The sequence below is a fragment of the Fukomys damarensis genome, unplaced genomic scaffold (assembly GCF_012274545.1).
Source record: "Fukomys damarensis isolate Sample0158 unplaced genomic scaffold, DMR_v1.0_HiC HiC_scaffold_38, whole genome shotgun sequence".
Classification (NCBI taxonomy): domain Eukaryota; kingdom Metazoa; phylum Chordata; class Mammalia; order Rodentia; family Bathyergidae; genus Fukomys; species Fukomys damarensis.
The window spans coordinates 71,897,291-71,914,008 of NW_022900950.1; the positions used below are offsets into that span (position 1 = coordinate 71,897,291).

The 16,718-nt window shown below is 34.3% G+C and overlaps 1 protein-coding gene across 3 annotated transcripts in view; it reads right to left on the minus strand.

The window, feature by feature from the left end:
* The window catches only part of Iqcm (IQ motif containing M), a 503,902-nt gene that overhangs the window by 316,183 nt on the left and 171,001 nt on the right, over positions 1 to 16,718 (minus strand). For all 3 annotated transcript variants that reach the window (XM_010632730.1, XM_010632731.1, XM_010632732.1), the window contains exon 9: positions 5,674 to 5,732. In XM_010632730.1, coding sequence (XP_010631032.1) covers positions 5,674 to 5,732 — 59 coding nt within the window. The remainder of the gene's footprint in view (positions 1 to 5,673; positions 5,733 to 16,718) is intronic.

The following is a 16,718-nucleotide window of genomic DNA, read 5'->3' on the forward strand; positions in this document are numbered from 1 at the left end:
AGGTGGTAAATTCTAAAATTGTTTTGATATAAAAATGACAAGATGTGATCACTTTCAGAAAAAAATGATGAACCAATACAACAGTAATTTTAGAGATTGAAAAGAAATATTCAAGTACACACCTAGATCTCCAAATTCTGAAATATGAATTTCATAATGAGATACACCAGCAGATATACCATATTTCATACTTCAAAAAAGAAGTAATTTAGAAATAATAATCCAACTTTGCTTTTCCATAAGATATTAATGCATTATTTATTACCCTTTTTTGTTTAAAAAATTTTAGTTAGTACGTGTTTGTAGTACATGATGATTACATTCATTGTGAGGAGTTGGTACATGTATATTATCCTTTCAATTTCAATGAGCTACAAAGTAGGAAGAAGGGAGTAATATAAATATTCTTCTTCATCTGCATATTTACATAAACTATATAGAAGTTTGGAAACCTAAAGACGAAAAACTTAAAGGGGAAAAAATGGTTCCAAAATAGTATACTTTAAGTATGGTACATTTAATGGCTGACACTTTTGTCATTCAGAAGTCAAGCAAATTAAACACTAAAAATGAGAGGCTGATGAGTACTCTCCAACCTAAACACACTACAAATTTTATATTATGAATCAACAAATTTAGACTTTTTAAATTCTGTGAGTTAAAGACCCATCAATTATTCTATACCAGCCAGGCATTTTTTTAAATGACTATGTTATAAAAATTCAACAAAAGAGAAATTCAGCACAGGTGACTTTAATCTCCAAAATACTAACAGCTCATTACAAAAAGACACCTAAAAGAGAATAAGGGTTATGTTCATAGAGTGGAGTAGGTTATCTGAATAAAAATGGGGATCTTTGCAATATAGTTAGAGATACCAAACAAATCCAAATAGACCTCAAGGAAGACTTTATATACAAAGAAAATCTCATAGAAAATAAAAATAGAATGTTATTTCAATAGTAAAATAAAACAATATATAGCTCCTGGCTTACTAACTTTGCTTAAATTTTGAGAATGAACTGAGTGTGTTAATACATTAGCTCCTTTTTTCTAATTATATTAATTATACAAACTATTTTTGATATTTTAAAAATACCATATAAAGAACTGAAAATGGACTAAGCATAAAGAAATTTAAAGTAGAAAGAGATGCTACTGTGTTAGCATATATGCTACTGTGCTATGCAAAATATAATTAAATTTTTGTCTAAAACAAGGAAAAATGCTTATAATTTGTGCACACATTTCATTTTTTAAAAGTTCAAATTGAAGAGTGCCATCTACTTGACAGCAACTCTTTCTGGTTTAGAAATCTTACATCAGGTATTTTACTTAAAAAAAAGAAAAGAAAAGAAAAGCCAGAGCATTCCTTTGGCATTTCTGAACCAAGATTGGCTTTTTTGAAAATGTTTAACATGAATTTCTTTTTCCTTTAAAATACTTTTATGTTCTCAACCATATTTGATTTGTTTTTATGGTTTTTGTGATGTTAGGGATACAAGACAAAGTCGTGTAGATGTCAGACACCATATTTTAATTTGTATGAATTTCAAAATGTATCATTTAAATTCAAATATTAAATAAAGTCTATGCAGATGTTAAATGCTCAACTATGAAAATTATTTTCAATAAATGTTGAACATAGGTCTATGTAAGATGAATATGGGGCAGAATCATAAAATCAGGGCAAAAATAATCACCATTTGCTCACAAATATATATTTAATAACCCAAAATAAAATCAAATATCCATTGTGTACAACCTATTTAATTCATCCTAAAAGTGTAGAATTCTAGCATTTCTATGTTTGATAGATGCTAATGAAGTCTTTTGTGTACTATATATGTTTGTATAAACAAATATCCCTAAGCACTACAACCTCTTCTTGTTTTTCCCTTTCTGAATGTTTAAATCTAAATAGTTGAAAATTAGGAAGATGGACAAAAGCAAAGATATTAAGGTGAACAATTGTCTTTCAGGTTTGTGATCCTTGAATATTATGACAGAAATCATCAGAATGCTAATTTAAACCATAAGGCAAGGTCCTAGTCCCAACCAAGAACCAGAGCAAATTCCCACATTAGCAGTGATTCTGAACCACGCGCAGGAACAGCATGTTTAGTTTGCTTCACTCCCCTATTCCCACTTTTTCACACTCAAACGACTGTGTTCTTCAAAAATACTGCAAAGTGGGTGCCTACGCCAGTGTTATCTGCCAACTGTTGAGGGTTCCAGCAAAGCTTGTTGGAAAGTGTAAATTAATTCCATCATCCCTTTTTCAATAAGTAAAATGAAAGGGTAGAAAAACAGGCTCTCTGGTATTTACTGCAGTCTGAAAATGGTAATATATGAATGACATATTTTCACCCTGGAAATGCAAAATTACTCTAGAAACTGGCCAGGATTTTACTGAAGTTGACTGATGAGTGATGGAAAGCTATAATGTACTCTGTCTCATGCGGTTTCTAAGAAAACCTCTAGGTGAAAATACATGAGAAAATTGCTCTCTGATAAGAAAAACTCTGCTAGATTAAGCTACAAAAGGATACCAACGAATGGATTCTAAATTTTCATGGAATTTTTATGATCAAAATGGTGTAGGATTTCAAAAAAAGAAGAGAATTTTAGTATTGATTCACTTTAATACTTTCAGTGAGGTGAATGTGTTCATATGCATAATCCATATATGTCTCTACAGTGTTCATTACTTCATTTTTATTTTCAGTTTCACTCTTTGTCCTATATTACTCTACTCTAGTAACACTGTTTTACTCACTACAGTATCTCTCAGGTTTACTAATTTATGTTTCAGTTTACCTGCTTAAAAGTAGCATGACTAAGAATTTCACTATTCTCTGGGATAAAAGTTGAATTCTAGTCACAGTACTAATTTTACTTTGTAACTTTGAAGAAATCAATTAAGCTTTTTGAACCTCAACTTTCTCATTAGAACATAGAAAGAGAAAATCCAATCATCTCTACCATTTTCTTCAATTATCATCTCTAAATTATTTGAGGTGCCTTTGCAAAAATTAGCTAGATATCATTGCAAAACTTTGCCATATCTCTTTATGCCTGAAACAGAAGGTAGAGCATTTAGAAAAATGTACAGAATTCACAGTAGCTCACTGTTTCCTGGTAAACAGCTACAATAAATGCTTATCTTTGAGAATGTATAATTACCATTCACAAGATTGATCTAACTTTAATTTAATAGCTCCTATAAAAGAAAAAGAATTCCAAATCAAAATAATGAGCTAAAGAATCAGGAAAAATACATACAAGCTTATCAGCTGATTTTAACATCACCAAATACTTTAGAAATAATTTTTAAGTGACAGTTAAAATTTATATCTAAACTAAGTCAATTTCAATTTCTCATGTCAAATGTTATTTAAATTTTCTATTTCATCTTGTGTCACTTTTAGTATATATCTTTTTTCAAAAAATGATCATTTTTCTCTTAGCTGAATAGAACAGGCATGAAGTTATTCACATATTGTGCTATTTTCCTTTCAATGTAGATGATACAGAATGGTACCCTCACTCTCATTCTTGATATGGATGATTTGTATTTATTTCTATCATGCTAGGAGGTTAAAATCTTTACTAATCATTTCAAAGAACTAATTTTTTGCTTTATTAGTTTACTATTTCTTACTTTTCTATTTTAACATTTTCTATTCTTTCTTGTTTTTATTAATTAATTACATTTAGTGGTACATTTTAGGTATACATAATGATTACATTCATCAAAGGGAACCTGCACCTGTACATGATATATCTTGGTTCTCATTTTTTCCCATTCCCCTTGGCATGTTAATGTGTCTTGGAAAAGAATATGTATTCTACAATTCATGGATGCTGTCTTCTACAAATATAAAGTTGACCACAGTAGTGGATGGTTGGTTCAAATCTCTTACATTTAGAATTTTCATTTGACCATTCTTTTGGGGTGGGTACCGGGGATTGAACTTGGGCCCTTGCATTTGCAAGGCAATTCATGACATTTTTTGATAACTTCTATTTCTGCACTGGAATTCCGCGTCATTATTAATATGTTCAGTTCTTAAGTATTTATAAAAGCTGCAGTAGAGCCCTTGACTGCTACTTCTAACATCCAGAATATCTTTTTCTTTTGATGTAACCAATTGAAGAAATTGTAAGCTATAAAAATAGTTGCCTCCAGGCTGGACTACAGTGTCCACTACACATGCACAGTTATGGAGCCAGCCAAGGATTTTTATTAAAGTTTTACATAAATCCAGGTCTCCTCTCCCTGGGAATTTCTCCTTTGTGAGATTCCCTAATGAGCTTCCAATCATTCTGGCAGCCACAAATTATGTCTTTGCACAACTCACACCAATAACACTATGAAGTGCTCTGCTGAGATCTAGCTATATCACATGGCCTCACTTGTGAAAAGCTAGACAAATTGGAATGACACACTTTGTAATTCCTGTTTTTAAAGGATAAAATTCACTCCAGAGTCTGTCTGTACTCTCCAGTGTCTTCAAAAACCTTTAAATGTACAGTAATTTATAATCAATTATTGAATGTACTACCAGTGTACAAGAAAACACAGGTTTGAAATCTGCCTTTTTCAGAAACTCCCTATTAACTTCCCAAAATCCTATATTTTTATCTTACCTTTCAGTCTACTTCACAAAATCAGTAGTTTTTCATAGATTTATCAACACATTTGCTACATAAGGTACAAAATAATGTAAAAAAAAAAACCTGAATATCATCATTGGAAAGTATGTTTTACCATAATGAATTATAGCCCACAGCTTCTTATAAACAAACAGCTGAAACATATTCAACAAATGTTTACACTGCATAAATCTAGATACCAAAAATGAAAGTTGGGTCTCTGATTGCCAAAATACTTTGGAAAAAATATATTCTTCTTATTATGGTTAGTGTCTATACATTCCCCCTAAAGCATCTTATACCACAGGTTGGGCTTTTCAGAGGTGGCTGGATCTAGGGCGTGTGATAATTGGGTCAGTCCATTAATTGGTTTAGCGTAGTTCTGGAGGCTGTAATGGGAAGCTCCTCTCTGGGTGTGACTGGCACCAACCACCAGGCTTGCAGCCTGGATGAGATAAAAGGGAAAGAAATGAAGCTCCTGCTGGCTACTTTGCTATCTCCTGCCTGCTTGTCATAGACTATTTCTCCTCTGTCAGACGCCTTGGCGATGCCACCCTGCCTTAGAGCCAAATAATCATGGACTGAAACCTCTACAAACTGTGAGCCAAAATGAACCTTTCCTCCTTTCACTTATGGGTGTTCAGTATTTTGTCCCAGCACCAAGAAAGTAACCAAGAAACTTCTTCCCTGTGTCAGTCAAATTAAATGGCAACATTTAAAAAGATGCCTCAAAAATGTAAACTTTGGCTGGGCGTGGTGGTGCACGCCTGTAATCCCAGCACTCAGGAAGCTGAAGCAGGAGGATCACATAGATTCGAGACCAGCCTGAGCTACACAGCAAGTTCCAGAGTAGTCTAAACTACATAGTGAGACACTGTCTCAAACTCCCCCCACAAAGTAAGCTTCAAATAACTGCACTTCTTTAAACCTGGATATTAAAGTCAACAATTACATCAATACTATCAAAAACAAGCATATTAATTTCTATTTTCTGCTATGATATAAAGCATATACCTGGTTTCTGGCTTGGATTCTGGTTTGATTTTTTGTTGCTCTTTTTTCTTTAAGGTTTTCTAGAATAAGAAAAGAACAGCTGACATTAAAAAATTATCACCTATAAAATGCTATTCCCATTGATAGAGAAAACCATCTTTCCATTTTATATATCTAAATGTTAAGTATTTATATAAATGTGTAAGTATGCTCAGAGGAATATAATTACCGAAGGTTCTCCAGCATCTTCTGGAATTCAGGAATATAATTCCTGCTAATCATTGCACTGAGCAAACACCCTTACAAAATTCGTTCCACACGAGAATTTATTAATTTATGTATTTGTCCTCTTTTATACAAAACAGATTTAATAGCTTACCAAAAAATCAAATAAGGGGCAAACACTGGTAGAAAAATAAATGCCAGGTGTTTTCTGATACTGCTTGATATGTCACATGTATCTGACTCAAAACTTCCTAGTTATCAAAATCATATGGAATGAATATGCTCTCTTCAAATCCATATTTTAAAGATCTGACCACCCAATGTGATATTTGTATAAAAGGCCATTAACGCAGTATTTAGTGTTAAGGGAAGTTATAAGTCCCAGAGGAATGATACCTTAATAAAAAGAGGAATTGACATCAGAGACAAGGCCACAAGGAGGCGGAGGCCATTTTCAACTGAGAGAGGCCTTAAGATAAACCAACTCTGCTGGCACCTTGATGTTGAACTTCCAGCCTCCAGAACTGTGAGGAAGTTATGTTGGTTAAATCATCCACAGGCTATAACACAAAGTAATGGGTGAGGGGGTGGGGTGAACCACAGTTGATCTAACATTCACAATATCAGTAATAGAAGCTATCTTATTTTCAGTGAAAAACTTTCCATATGTCACTCAGAAGATGAGTATAATGTATCCGCTTCATCAGCATAGGGGGCCTAATATGGATTTGTCTTATACAATTCTTCAATACTGATCAACAATGGAAAGAACGGTTCAGGAAGATAATTTTACTAAACATAGACTTAACGGAGCCGCTGCTTTTTTTGGTTGTTTGGTATGATTCAAAGGCAAAATTAATACATAAAGGCACTAGTGGATTTTATATCCACTTTACAAGTTTGTATAACAATTATTTGGCATGAAATAGCTTTATAAGAAATAGGGAAGAGGAATTTATGGTCATCTTGAAAATGAGGATAAGGTCAGGAATGCAGGATTGTTATCAAGTCTCCATCTGACTCTGAGAAGTCAGTAACAAAAGGTTTCTTAGCTTCTGGTAATATGACGTGCACAAGATAGCACAAGAAATATGATTAGTTTTCATGCTAAGTTTCAAATGTGCATTTGGCAACTGAAGCCAAAAGCATCTCTTAAATAAACTCCCATGAAGTACTAAGGTTGATGTAAACATGAATTGTGATGAAAACTGCATTTATATAATAAAATTATTCAGCATTGGGACATAGAGTGATCATTTTAAATATATTTTTAGCTACAAATCTCTTTTCATAGAGTTCAACTTCATCCTATGTCATTTTGCTTTCTCATACACAATCTTGACTGTGTGAGTTTTATTCTGCAGGACTCATTTCTTAAGATCAAAGATTAATCTTTCTTCCAGTTATGCTGGAAAACAACCAGATCTGTGCAGTTTATTTGGCATCATTTCAACATTTGTTACCTATAAAATTCCTGAATCATATATTCTTTCACAAAGTAAAGAATCACCCTCAAAAATAATATTTTACTTTGACATATTTCAAAAGCAATAATGAAACATGAAGCAAGACTGTTAATCGTAGCCCTGAAGATGTTACGTGCATGTGTGCATCGCTTCAAAAACACTAATGGACCAAAAAAATTAATTTTAAATCTTTCTATCCTATACTTCTGCATAAAATAATGTGTTTGGCTTGAGGCACACTGTCCTTATGTGGTACTACTATTTATACTTGCCTACTTCATCTTTTTCAATTGCTCCTTTCATGACCAGACTAACAGAATTGGCAACTTCTCCATAAAAAGTGTCAAATGTGAAGGCTGCTAAATAAACAATCTCAGACAAGTATTCTTGAGGATTTCCCCTTCTCAGATGGTCCCTGTGATATTTTTCCCATTTTTTGCCTTAAAATTTCACTGCTTTCACATTCTCCATTTATGTTCATTTCTTTCTACTGACATGACCAGAAGTTAATGTTTCGTGTCTCCTTTTTGCAAACTCAGTATTAGTTTTTGTTCTGAGTCCAGAATTTGTTCGCTTTGTCCTCTGCATACTTATATATCCACGTTTCACAGTCATTCTGCCTTAATGTTTCAACTCTCTTCTCTCTCTTAACTATGTCCAGCTGCCACTGCTTCTTTCAATGTCTTCAAACTCCTGTTCGCGCCATGGTAATATATCTCCGATGCATTCTAAACATGTGTCTGAAGATGTAGCTCATTAAAAAATCTCCTAGAAAATTTTTCAATTTTTTATACGGTATGAATACATTTATCCCAAACCACCTATCAGACTCCCCTGACATATTTTCTCAAATCCCAGAACTAAATTATTTCTGATAACTTACAAAATATTATCACATCTCAGGATTTTTTAGTAAAAAAGCTGTCTAACCTATCAATTCCCATTTTCTTTCTGAATTGTATATATTTTTTTCTTTTTTGATAATTCTCTCAGAGTGCGATAAGGCCTTTATTAAATACAAATTTATATGTGTGTGTGTGTGTGTGTGTGTGTGTGTGTTTGCTATAAAAAAGAAACAATTGTCATACTATTCTCTAACACTTATCCCCACATGTGGGTAAAGGGTCCTTGCTAAAGTAGAAAGGAATTTCATAGTTTGAAGCAGTTTTGTGACTCTACCATACATAAACACATTATCCAAGGTAAAAAGAAAAGTTTACTCAAAATCAGATAGCTGTGAAAAAAAATCATTACTAGAACATATATAGAGAATGCTAAATACACCTTAAAACATGTGAGATAGACTGATCAGCTCTTCCCACCAGGCTGGATGATGAGCATTCGTCATTCATATCCTCACACCTTCTGTGAAACAGCAGTGAGTGTCACTGCTTACACCACCACTGTGTGTCCCGTGAGAAACAGCTTAAACAGAAAAATGTCAATTGTTTACACATATACAGAACCAGAAGGCACCAAACACATCTTTCTGGGATTTTTCACAAGTCAAACTCTGTGCATTTTTGAATTTCAAAGCTTCCAAGAATATAGACAAGGCACAGAAGGGTTTTGAGGCCATATAACCACCCCTAGGAAGTTATGATATTCATGGGAAAACTCAGACAATGTCAATATCTGCTCATGAGCCAAACCAGTCCCACTTGGAAAAGTGGCCAAAAGGGTGGTATTTCCTTTACATATCTTTTCAGTGTTGGAGGTATCCCAAACATAACGCTGGGGATGGCCACTGCCTCAAAAAGCAATTTAACTTCCAGTTTGGGATTTAGCAAATATAAGTCATTTAGTTCTTTAGCTCTCATGAAAAAATATAAAACTAAAGGCATTTACTCATTTGAACAGAGGTGTTGAAGCACAGCTTAGGAGTCAAAGTAAAGGCTGATTGGAGGGGGGTGCAAATAGCTTTACTGGACTGACTTAATTTTAAAAGATATGAGAACTCCTGTTTGCTAGAATACCTTCCTACTGAGATCATAACAGTATAAAAATCCATTCTAAAAAATGTAAAAATTTTAAAAAATTAATGAATGGGTGAGCAGGTGTAAAAGTAACAAAATTCCATTCTGGCCAAAAACTACAAAATGTTGAATTTACTGTTTTATGAGTTCTAGAACCTATTTTTGTCTGGGAATTATATGGCATTTCTGATGGCCTAGGTCCTGTGTTTTTTGTGTTATAATTTAACTTTTATAATTCAAGTGAACTTTTAACTGATACATACAAAATTATACTATTTATGGGTAACACATGACATTTCAATGTATGTATATATTATGTAATATTTCAATCAGTTCAAAGTTATCTGTCTCCCTAAACATTTATCATTTCTTTATGGTGAAAATATCCAAAGTGTTTTCTTCCAGTTTTTTTAAAATATACAGTACATTACCAGTACCTACAGTCAACCTACCTTGCAGCAATGTGCCAAAACCTTTGATTATAACTTAGCACCTCACTCTTCCCCAGCCTGTTAAGTACCCATTCTACACTCAACTTCCATGAGACCAACTTTTTCAGATTACACATGAGTGAGAATGAAGCCAGGAGACAGAAATCTAGGCAGACAGGGCACAGGTCCTGAATAATTAAAGTAAACTAGAAGTCAGGGCCTAAATAAATTAGCACACCCAAACAGACTAACAGAGCCTAAAATACAAGAGAGAAAAGAACAGGGCCTTAGCCAAATGAAAGACCTTGGAGAAAGTAAAATACAAATAAAACAGCATGTTTTCCAGACATCAAAGGCCTGCCTGCAATCCACAGAATCCCTGTCTTCTGTCATATATATGAGTTTCAAAAGCGATACAAAAACCCAGTAGACCTCAACATCTATGGTGTCCGCCTTACAGACCACTGCCCTCCCACTAGCAGAGAGCTTCTCTTTTATTTATTTTATTTATTGTACTTGGCCATTTCTCGCCCCCTTGCTGTTTGCTGTTTTGACCCAAGAGCAAGATCTGGTTACAAGATCATGTGAAATTTGTCTTTCTGTTCCTGGGGCCTTCAGTCTCAGCCATATCACACAGGATTTCATCCTTCTTTATGGCTGAATAATAATTTTCTGTGTGCATAGGTACTGTACAATGAAATGAACACTTTGTTACTTCTCTACCTTACCTACTGTGAATAGTGCTAGAATGAACAGTGCAGATGTCTCTTTAACACACGAATGCCTTATCTTTTGGATATATATCCAGTAGTGGAATGGCTAGATCATATGGTGCTTCTTCATTTAATTTTTGGAGGCACGTGCACGACAATTCCTAATGGTCCAGTGCCTAGGTTTTAATAAGCTGCATTCCTTGTAGTTGAGAGAAAAACACTGAACTCAGAAAATGACAGAAGGTCAGATCTAAGAATGTCCTTCATAAAATCTGGATGCTGGAAGAAATAGCCACAAAGAATAAACCAGGATTAAATTTTCCACAAGAGAGTCAGAGACAGAGAGGCCTGAGTAGAGAAGAGAAAATGTTCTTCTCTAGGAATTTCTGATAAGACTTCACATGGATTTGGGGTTTTTGATTCATTTTCTCTCAAATGTGTTACAACCTCTCCTTCCATAAAAAGTCCAAAAATTTAGAATAAAGGTGTCTCAAGTTATTAGTACCCTACAGTGTCTGGTAAAAGTGGGCATCAATCATTTTTAGATAAATGAAGTTTAAACCAAGGCTTCAAAAAATTCTCACAATAAAGTACTGAGAAAATGAATTCAAAATCAAGAAATGTTATTGAATATGAGAAAATATGCTATCAAGAAATCAGACGAATATAACTTTAGAACCTTAAACTACATATATTCTATAGTCTCTCTATATTTATAGTATGTATAGAATATAAGAATGAGCTTCCAGGGGATTTAGCTCAGTGGTTCCACCACCTGCCTCGCAAAGCACAAGGACCTGAGTTTGATCCCCAGTACCAAAAAAAAAAAAAGAATGAGCTTACATTTCTATATATTTACAGAAATATATTTTCACAACCAAAATTGATCAAAATTGAACAAACTTATTTTAAAAATAAGTAGACATTCTAAAGATGAAAAGCATAATAATTGAAACTGGAAATTTAATGAGTAGCAGGAGAAATGAATGGACACCAATATAATCTGATAAATGAAAAAAAAACAGATGTAGCAATGACAGTGAGATCGGTAATGATAACTGATAAAAAGTACATAATATAATCAGAAACATAGCTTTAATTAGTTTTATAAAACAATGCAAGATAGATAATATGTGAAAAGATAAAGAAATAGTCTTGTTTTTGCTTTCAGAATATTTGAAAGACATTGATTTTCCAATTCAGGAAGTCCAACAAAAAGCAAGAACAATAAATAACAACAAAGCCACATTTACCTCATTATAAAACAACAGAACAATAATAAGTCCTCAAAAGGAAAATATAGACAGATTATTTTCAAAGGAAAGCAACTGGGCAAATTTATGCCTTTATGCAGCAACATTGAGAGCTGTAAGACAAAAGAATACATACCTTCAAAATGCCAAGAAGGCATGGGTGAGAAGAAAGAAAATATACACATTCAGTCAAAGTTTTCTGCCAAGGGACCCTTACTAAATGTACTTTTAAAGGATGTAGTTCAAGAATGAATATCATCATATACATAATGACAAGTAAAAATTTTTAAAAACTGAAGTAAGTAAAGTTAACTACGTGGTGGAACAAAATAATAGCGTCAAATTTGTGAGGTTTAAATATTAGAGAAATAAACTCCAGTGGTTAAGGCAATCTATGAGGTCTTCATAGAAAGGGGAGTGAAGACATTTAAAGCTAAAGGTGCATGTTAAAAGCTATAAATAAACCACTTATGGAAAGTAAAAGGCATATAAATGCCAAGCTAGTAGAAAGAAAAAAATAACAGAAAGGAATATAAGAATCACTTTCATAAAAAAAGAGAAGTAATAGACAAATAAAAAAGACAAATAGTGATATAGGGGGAAGAGATGTAACTTATAAACCAACTAAATATCCAAAATGCAAGTTTGTGTTCTCTAAAATCAAAGAATGAATTCTGGGAACAATGGAGGTTAAGAGTAGGAAAAATTCATTAAGGAAAAGAAAGCTTCTGCCTAGAGAGACAGAAAGGGGACTGGAAAGTGGGTTGCCTGCTCACCCCACTTCTCCAAGATGTTTTATACAGTAAAGCCATGTGGTAAGGCCGGTACAAAGTGGGACACAACTGTAAGACCCAATGGAAAATTACAAGGTGGGCATGAGGTGGGGCAAAGCCATGACCAACCAATGAGATGACAAGTACAGTCACCCAGGTAATATTGATTAAATAGGGGTCAAATGGGGGAGCAAGTCACCTAGCGAGCCCACAAGGATTTTCAGTAAGAGTGGGAGTCAAGGATATTTCCTGGAAAGGCTGGGTTAAGACGTTGGCCCACCCACCCAGGTGATTGATACCTACTAGAATATCAAATACTGCTATTTATCCCTAGGGGAAACACAAGGGTATAGTAGTTCCTCTCCTTTCACAATTCTGGCCACAGTCAATGTGTCTTTATTTTCCTCCATTTTGGCTTGTGTCGGCTCCTTCAGGGTGGCTCTGTCTAACCTACCAGATACCTAATTAATTTATCTGCAATAATAGAATTTACAAACAGAAAACACAAACTACATAATGTTCACAAAGAAGAAATAAAGGTGGCCCAGAAGAAAACTTCAACTTTTTTTTTGGTCATCAGCAAAAGGAACAGAAAAGTCACAAAGAAATATGATCATTAAGTGCTAAGTTGACAAAGTTAAAATTCTGGCAATATTAAGTGCTGCCAATTGTATGAAGAAAAGAAAAATCACATAAACAGCTGCAGGGAGTGAAAGACTGTGCTGTAGTCTAGTGAAGTGAAATGCATGCCCATTGGCCAGCATAGCCATCCCGGGCTAGAGGTGGGCAGGAAACAAGGAGCCGCTCATTCCTGGAGACAGGAGGATGGTGGTTAAAATTGCTTGTCCTAAAGAAACTCGCATAGGTGACATGTAAAAGAATGCTTGTACCATAGATTTTCTTTTTTCATTGAGTTTATTGGTACTTTTTAGGTATATAGTACAGTTACAGTCATCACTGGGATTTGTACCTTTACATGATGTAACTTGGATCTTATTTTTCCCCCATTCCCCTGCCCTCCCCACACCCCCTCCACCCTTCCCTATTTACAAAGACTTTGTTTCCATTGTTTCCTTCTCATATATTTTTCTTTTCCCTTCTTTCTTTCTCCTATCTTTCCCATTTCCCCTAATCCTTTTCTTCCCATTTCACATTATCAACTGTACAATCTGATCCTTATTTACACTTTTAGTTTTTCATACCAGAGGAACTATTTGGTATTTACATATGTGCATCCAATTAATTTCACTCAAGAGTATGGCCTCAATGTTCATCAATTTAGCTATAAATGTCTCTGGTTTCTCATTCTTTATGACTGAGTAGTACTCCATTTTACAGAAAAACCACATCTTGTTTATCCAGTCTCCAGTTGATGGGCAATTGGGCTGTTTCCAAGTTTTAGCAATCTAAACTGTGCCACTATAAACATAGGTGTGCATATATCGCTGTGGTATGATTCTTTTGATTCTTTTGGAAAGATACCCAGCAGAGAGAAGGCTGGGTCAAATGGAACCTCTAGTCCCAGCTCTATGAGGCATCTCCATATTGATTTCCATAGTAGTTGCACCAGTCTGCACTCCCACCAACAATGGAGAAGGGTTCCTTTCTCCCCACAACCCCGCCAACATTTGTTATTGTGTGATTTCTTGACAGCAGCTATTCTTTCTGGGGTGAGGTGGAATCTCAGTGTTGTTTTCATCTGCATATCTCAAACAACCAGTGATGTTCAACATTTTTTCATATATATACTTTTTGTTGTTGTTGTTGTTGTTGTTGTTGTTGTTATTGTTGTTGTTGTTTTGTTATGGGAATCAAACTCGGGTCCTTGCACTTGCGAGGCAGGCCACCGAACTGCTGAGCTAAATCCCAGGCCCCCTGCTTTTACTTCTTGCCTGAGAAATGTCTGTTCATTTCAGATGCCCATTTTTTAATCAGGTCTTTATATTTGAGGGCTGGTCTGATTTTATGGAGTTCTTTATATTCCTAGGTAGTAGACCTTTTGTCTGAGGAACAGCTGGTAAAATTTTTTCCCACATTGTTGGCTGTCTCTTAGCTCTGTTGGTGGTTTCTCTTGCAGTGCAGAAGCTTTTAATAAGGTGAGATCTCAACTGTTGATTCTTTGTACTAGTTCCCATGCTACTGGGGATTTGTTCATAAAGTATTTTCCTATGTCAATGTCTTAGAAAGTTCTACCTAACTTATCTTCCAGCAAGTTTAGTGTTTCTGTTGTAATTTTCAGATCTTTAATCCACTTGGATTTTAGTTTACTGCATGGTGAAAGACAGGGGTCTAGTTTTAATCTTTGGCAGGTTGAAATCCAGTTTTTCCAACACCATTTATTGAAGAGGCTATCTTTCCTCCAGTGAAGATGGTTGGCTCCTTTGTCAAAGATGAAGTAGCTGAGTATGTCTGGAGTTGTTTCTGCATCTTATAATCTATTCCACTGATCCTCAGGACTGTTTGCCAATACCATGCTGTTTTTAATCACAGTGGATTTGTAGTATAGTTTCAAATTGTGGATTGTGATACCCGCTGCCATGTCTCTGTTGCCTAGAATGGCTTTTGATATTCTAGGACTCTTCTGGTTCCAAATGAATTTTTGGATTATTTTATCTAGTTCTGTGAAATATACTATTGGGATTTCAATAGTGATTGCATTGAATCTGTACAGCAGTTTTAGAAGTATGGTCATTTTCACTATTTTAGTTCTTCCAGGAGCAAAGGATGTCTTTCAATTTTCTTATACCCTCTTCGATCTCTTTTGTCAGAGCATTACAGTTTTCAGTATAGAGGTCTTTTGCTTCCTTTATCAGAATTATTCCTAGATATATTTTTTTTTTTGGATACTAATGTGAAAGGAATTGTTTCCCTAATTTCTCTCTCAGTGAACCTGTTATTTTTGGTACCATATTTTTTCTTAAGGGGACATGTTTAAGAAGACAAATATCTCTTAGCCATAAAAAGGATACTTAAACTGTAAGGTATTCATTTCACGGGATGCTGTGCATTCATGTAAGTGAATGAAACAGGATCACACATCCACATTAATGAAGACTGAGGGATATCAAAAATACACTCTCAGGGCCAGCGATTTAGCTCAGTGGTTCCACTGCCTGCTTCACAAGCTCAAGGACCCAAGTTCAATCCCTGGTATACCTGGTACCCAAGAAAAAAAAAATCCAAAAATACACTGTCAACGTTATGGTTCTATTTACATAGTTAAAAGCAAGCAAAGCTGAACACAACACTAATTAAGTATATTTGTACATGTGCTAAAACTGTAAGAAAAAGCAAGAGAACAAATCATATAAAATTAAGAAGATTGCTTTTCTAGGATATGAAGGAAAGGAATAGACACATTCTACTCCTCTATTCATTAAAATTTGTGAATCATTATTTTAGTATCATTCATATATAGTATATATTTTCACATGACTAATATACAGAACATATTTAGACAAATTCAAAATAATATGTCAGGAATATTCCTTGAGATTTAAATGAACATCTCATCTTTTGATAACAAGATTTGGGGAATTTCAGATAAATGATAACTTCCTAGGAGGCTACATAGCTACAAATCACTCCTGTGGTTGGTGTATGTTTTTCAAACTCAAAGACCAAGGGATACCAAGTGATGGAACAGCCTCTGCCAAATATGAGTTACAGTTCTCTCACTTTTTAAACTCAAGGAGTATATAAATATGCATGACTGTATTTTTACTAGCTGAAATTAAAACTATCTAAAAGGAAAGGTTGAAGAGGTGAGTTTTCATTTTATGATATGGTGCCTTCTGATACACTTGTGTTCATGCTGATGCTGATGTTGATGACTGAATATATATATTGCAATTGCTGCTTTGGAATATTTTTCCTTCTTTAGCTTTAACGCTGCCACTTGGGAAGTTAATTTATTACTAAAAAACCTAGCTATAAACTGGAAGATATTTCAAAATTTTAAATTCAATTCTTTTTATTTGTATGTTTTTGAGGGTTTAATTTGAATGTGAAGCCATTCTAAAAGGAAACTCGTTTACTTTGTGATTTATGTACTATATGGGAGGTCTGGCACTGCATCACCAAACTAATGAGTTGTTATAACTAAAAATGAGAACCTACTGTGTGCCTTCGGCACGCTGCCTGCAATCTTTACCAAGTCTCTGCAAAATACATATCTTATTTTATCCTATTTCCTAGTTTTTCTGAGGAAATTCAAAAGTTTAGTATTT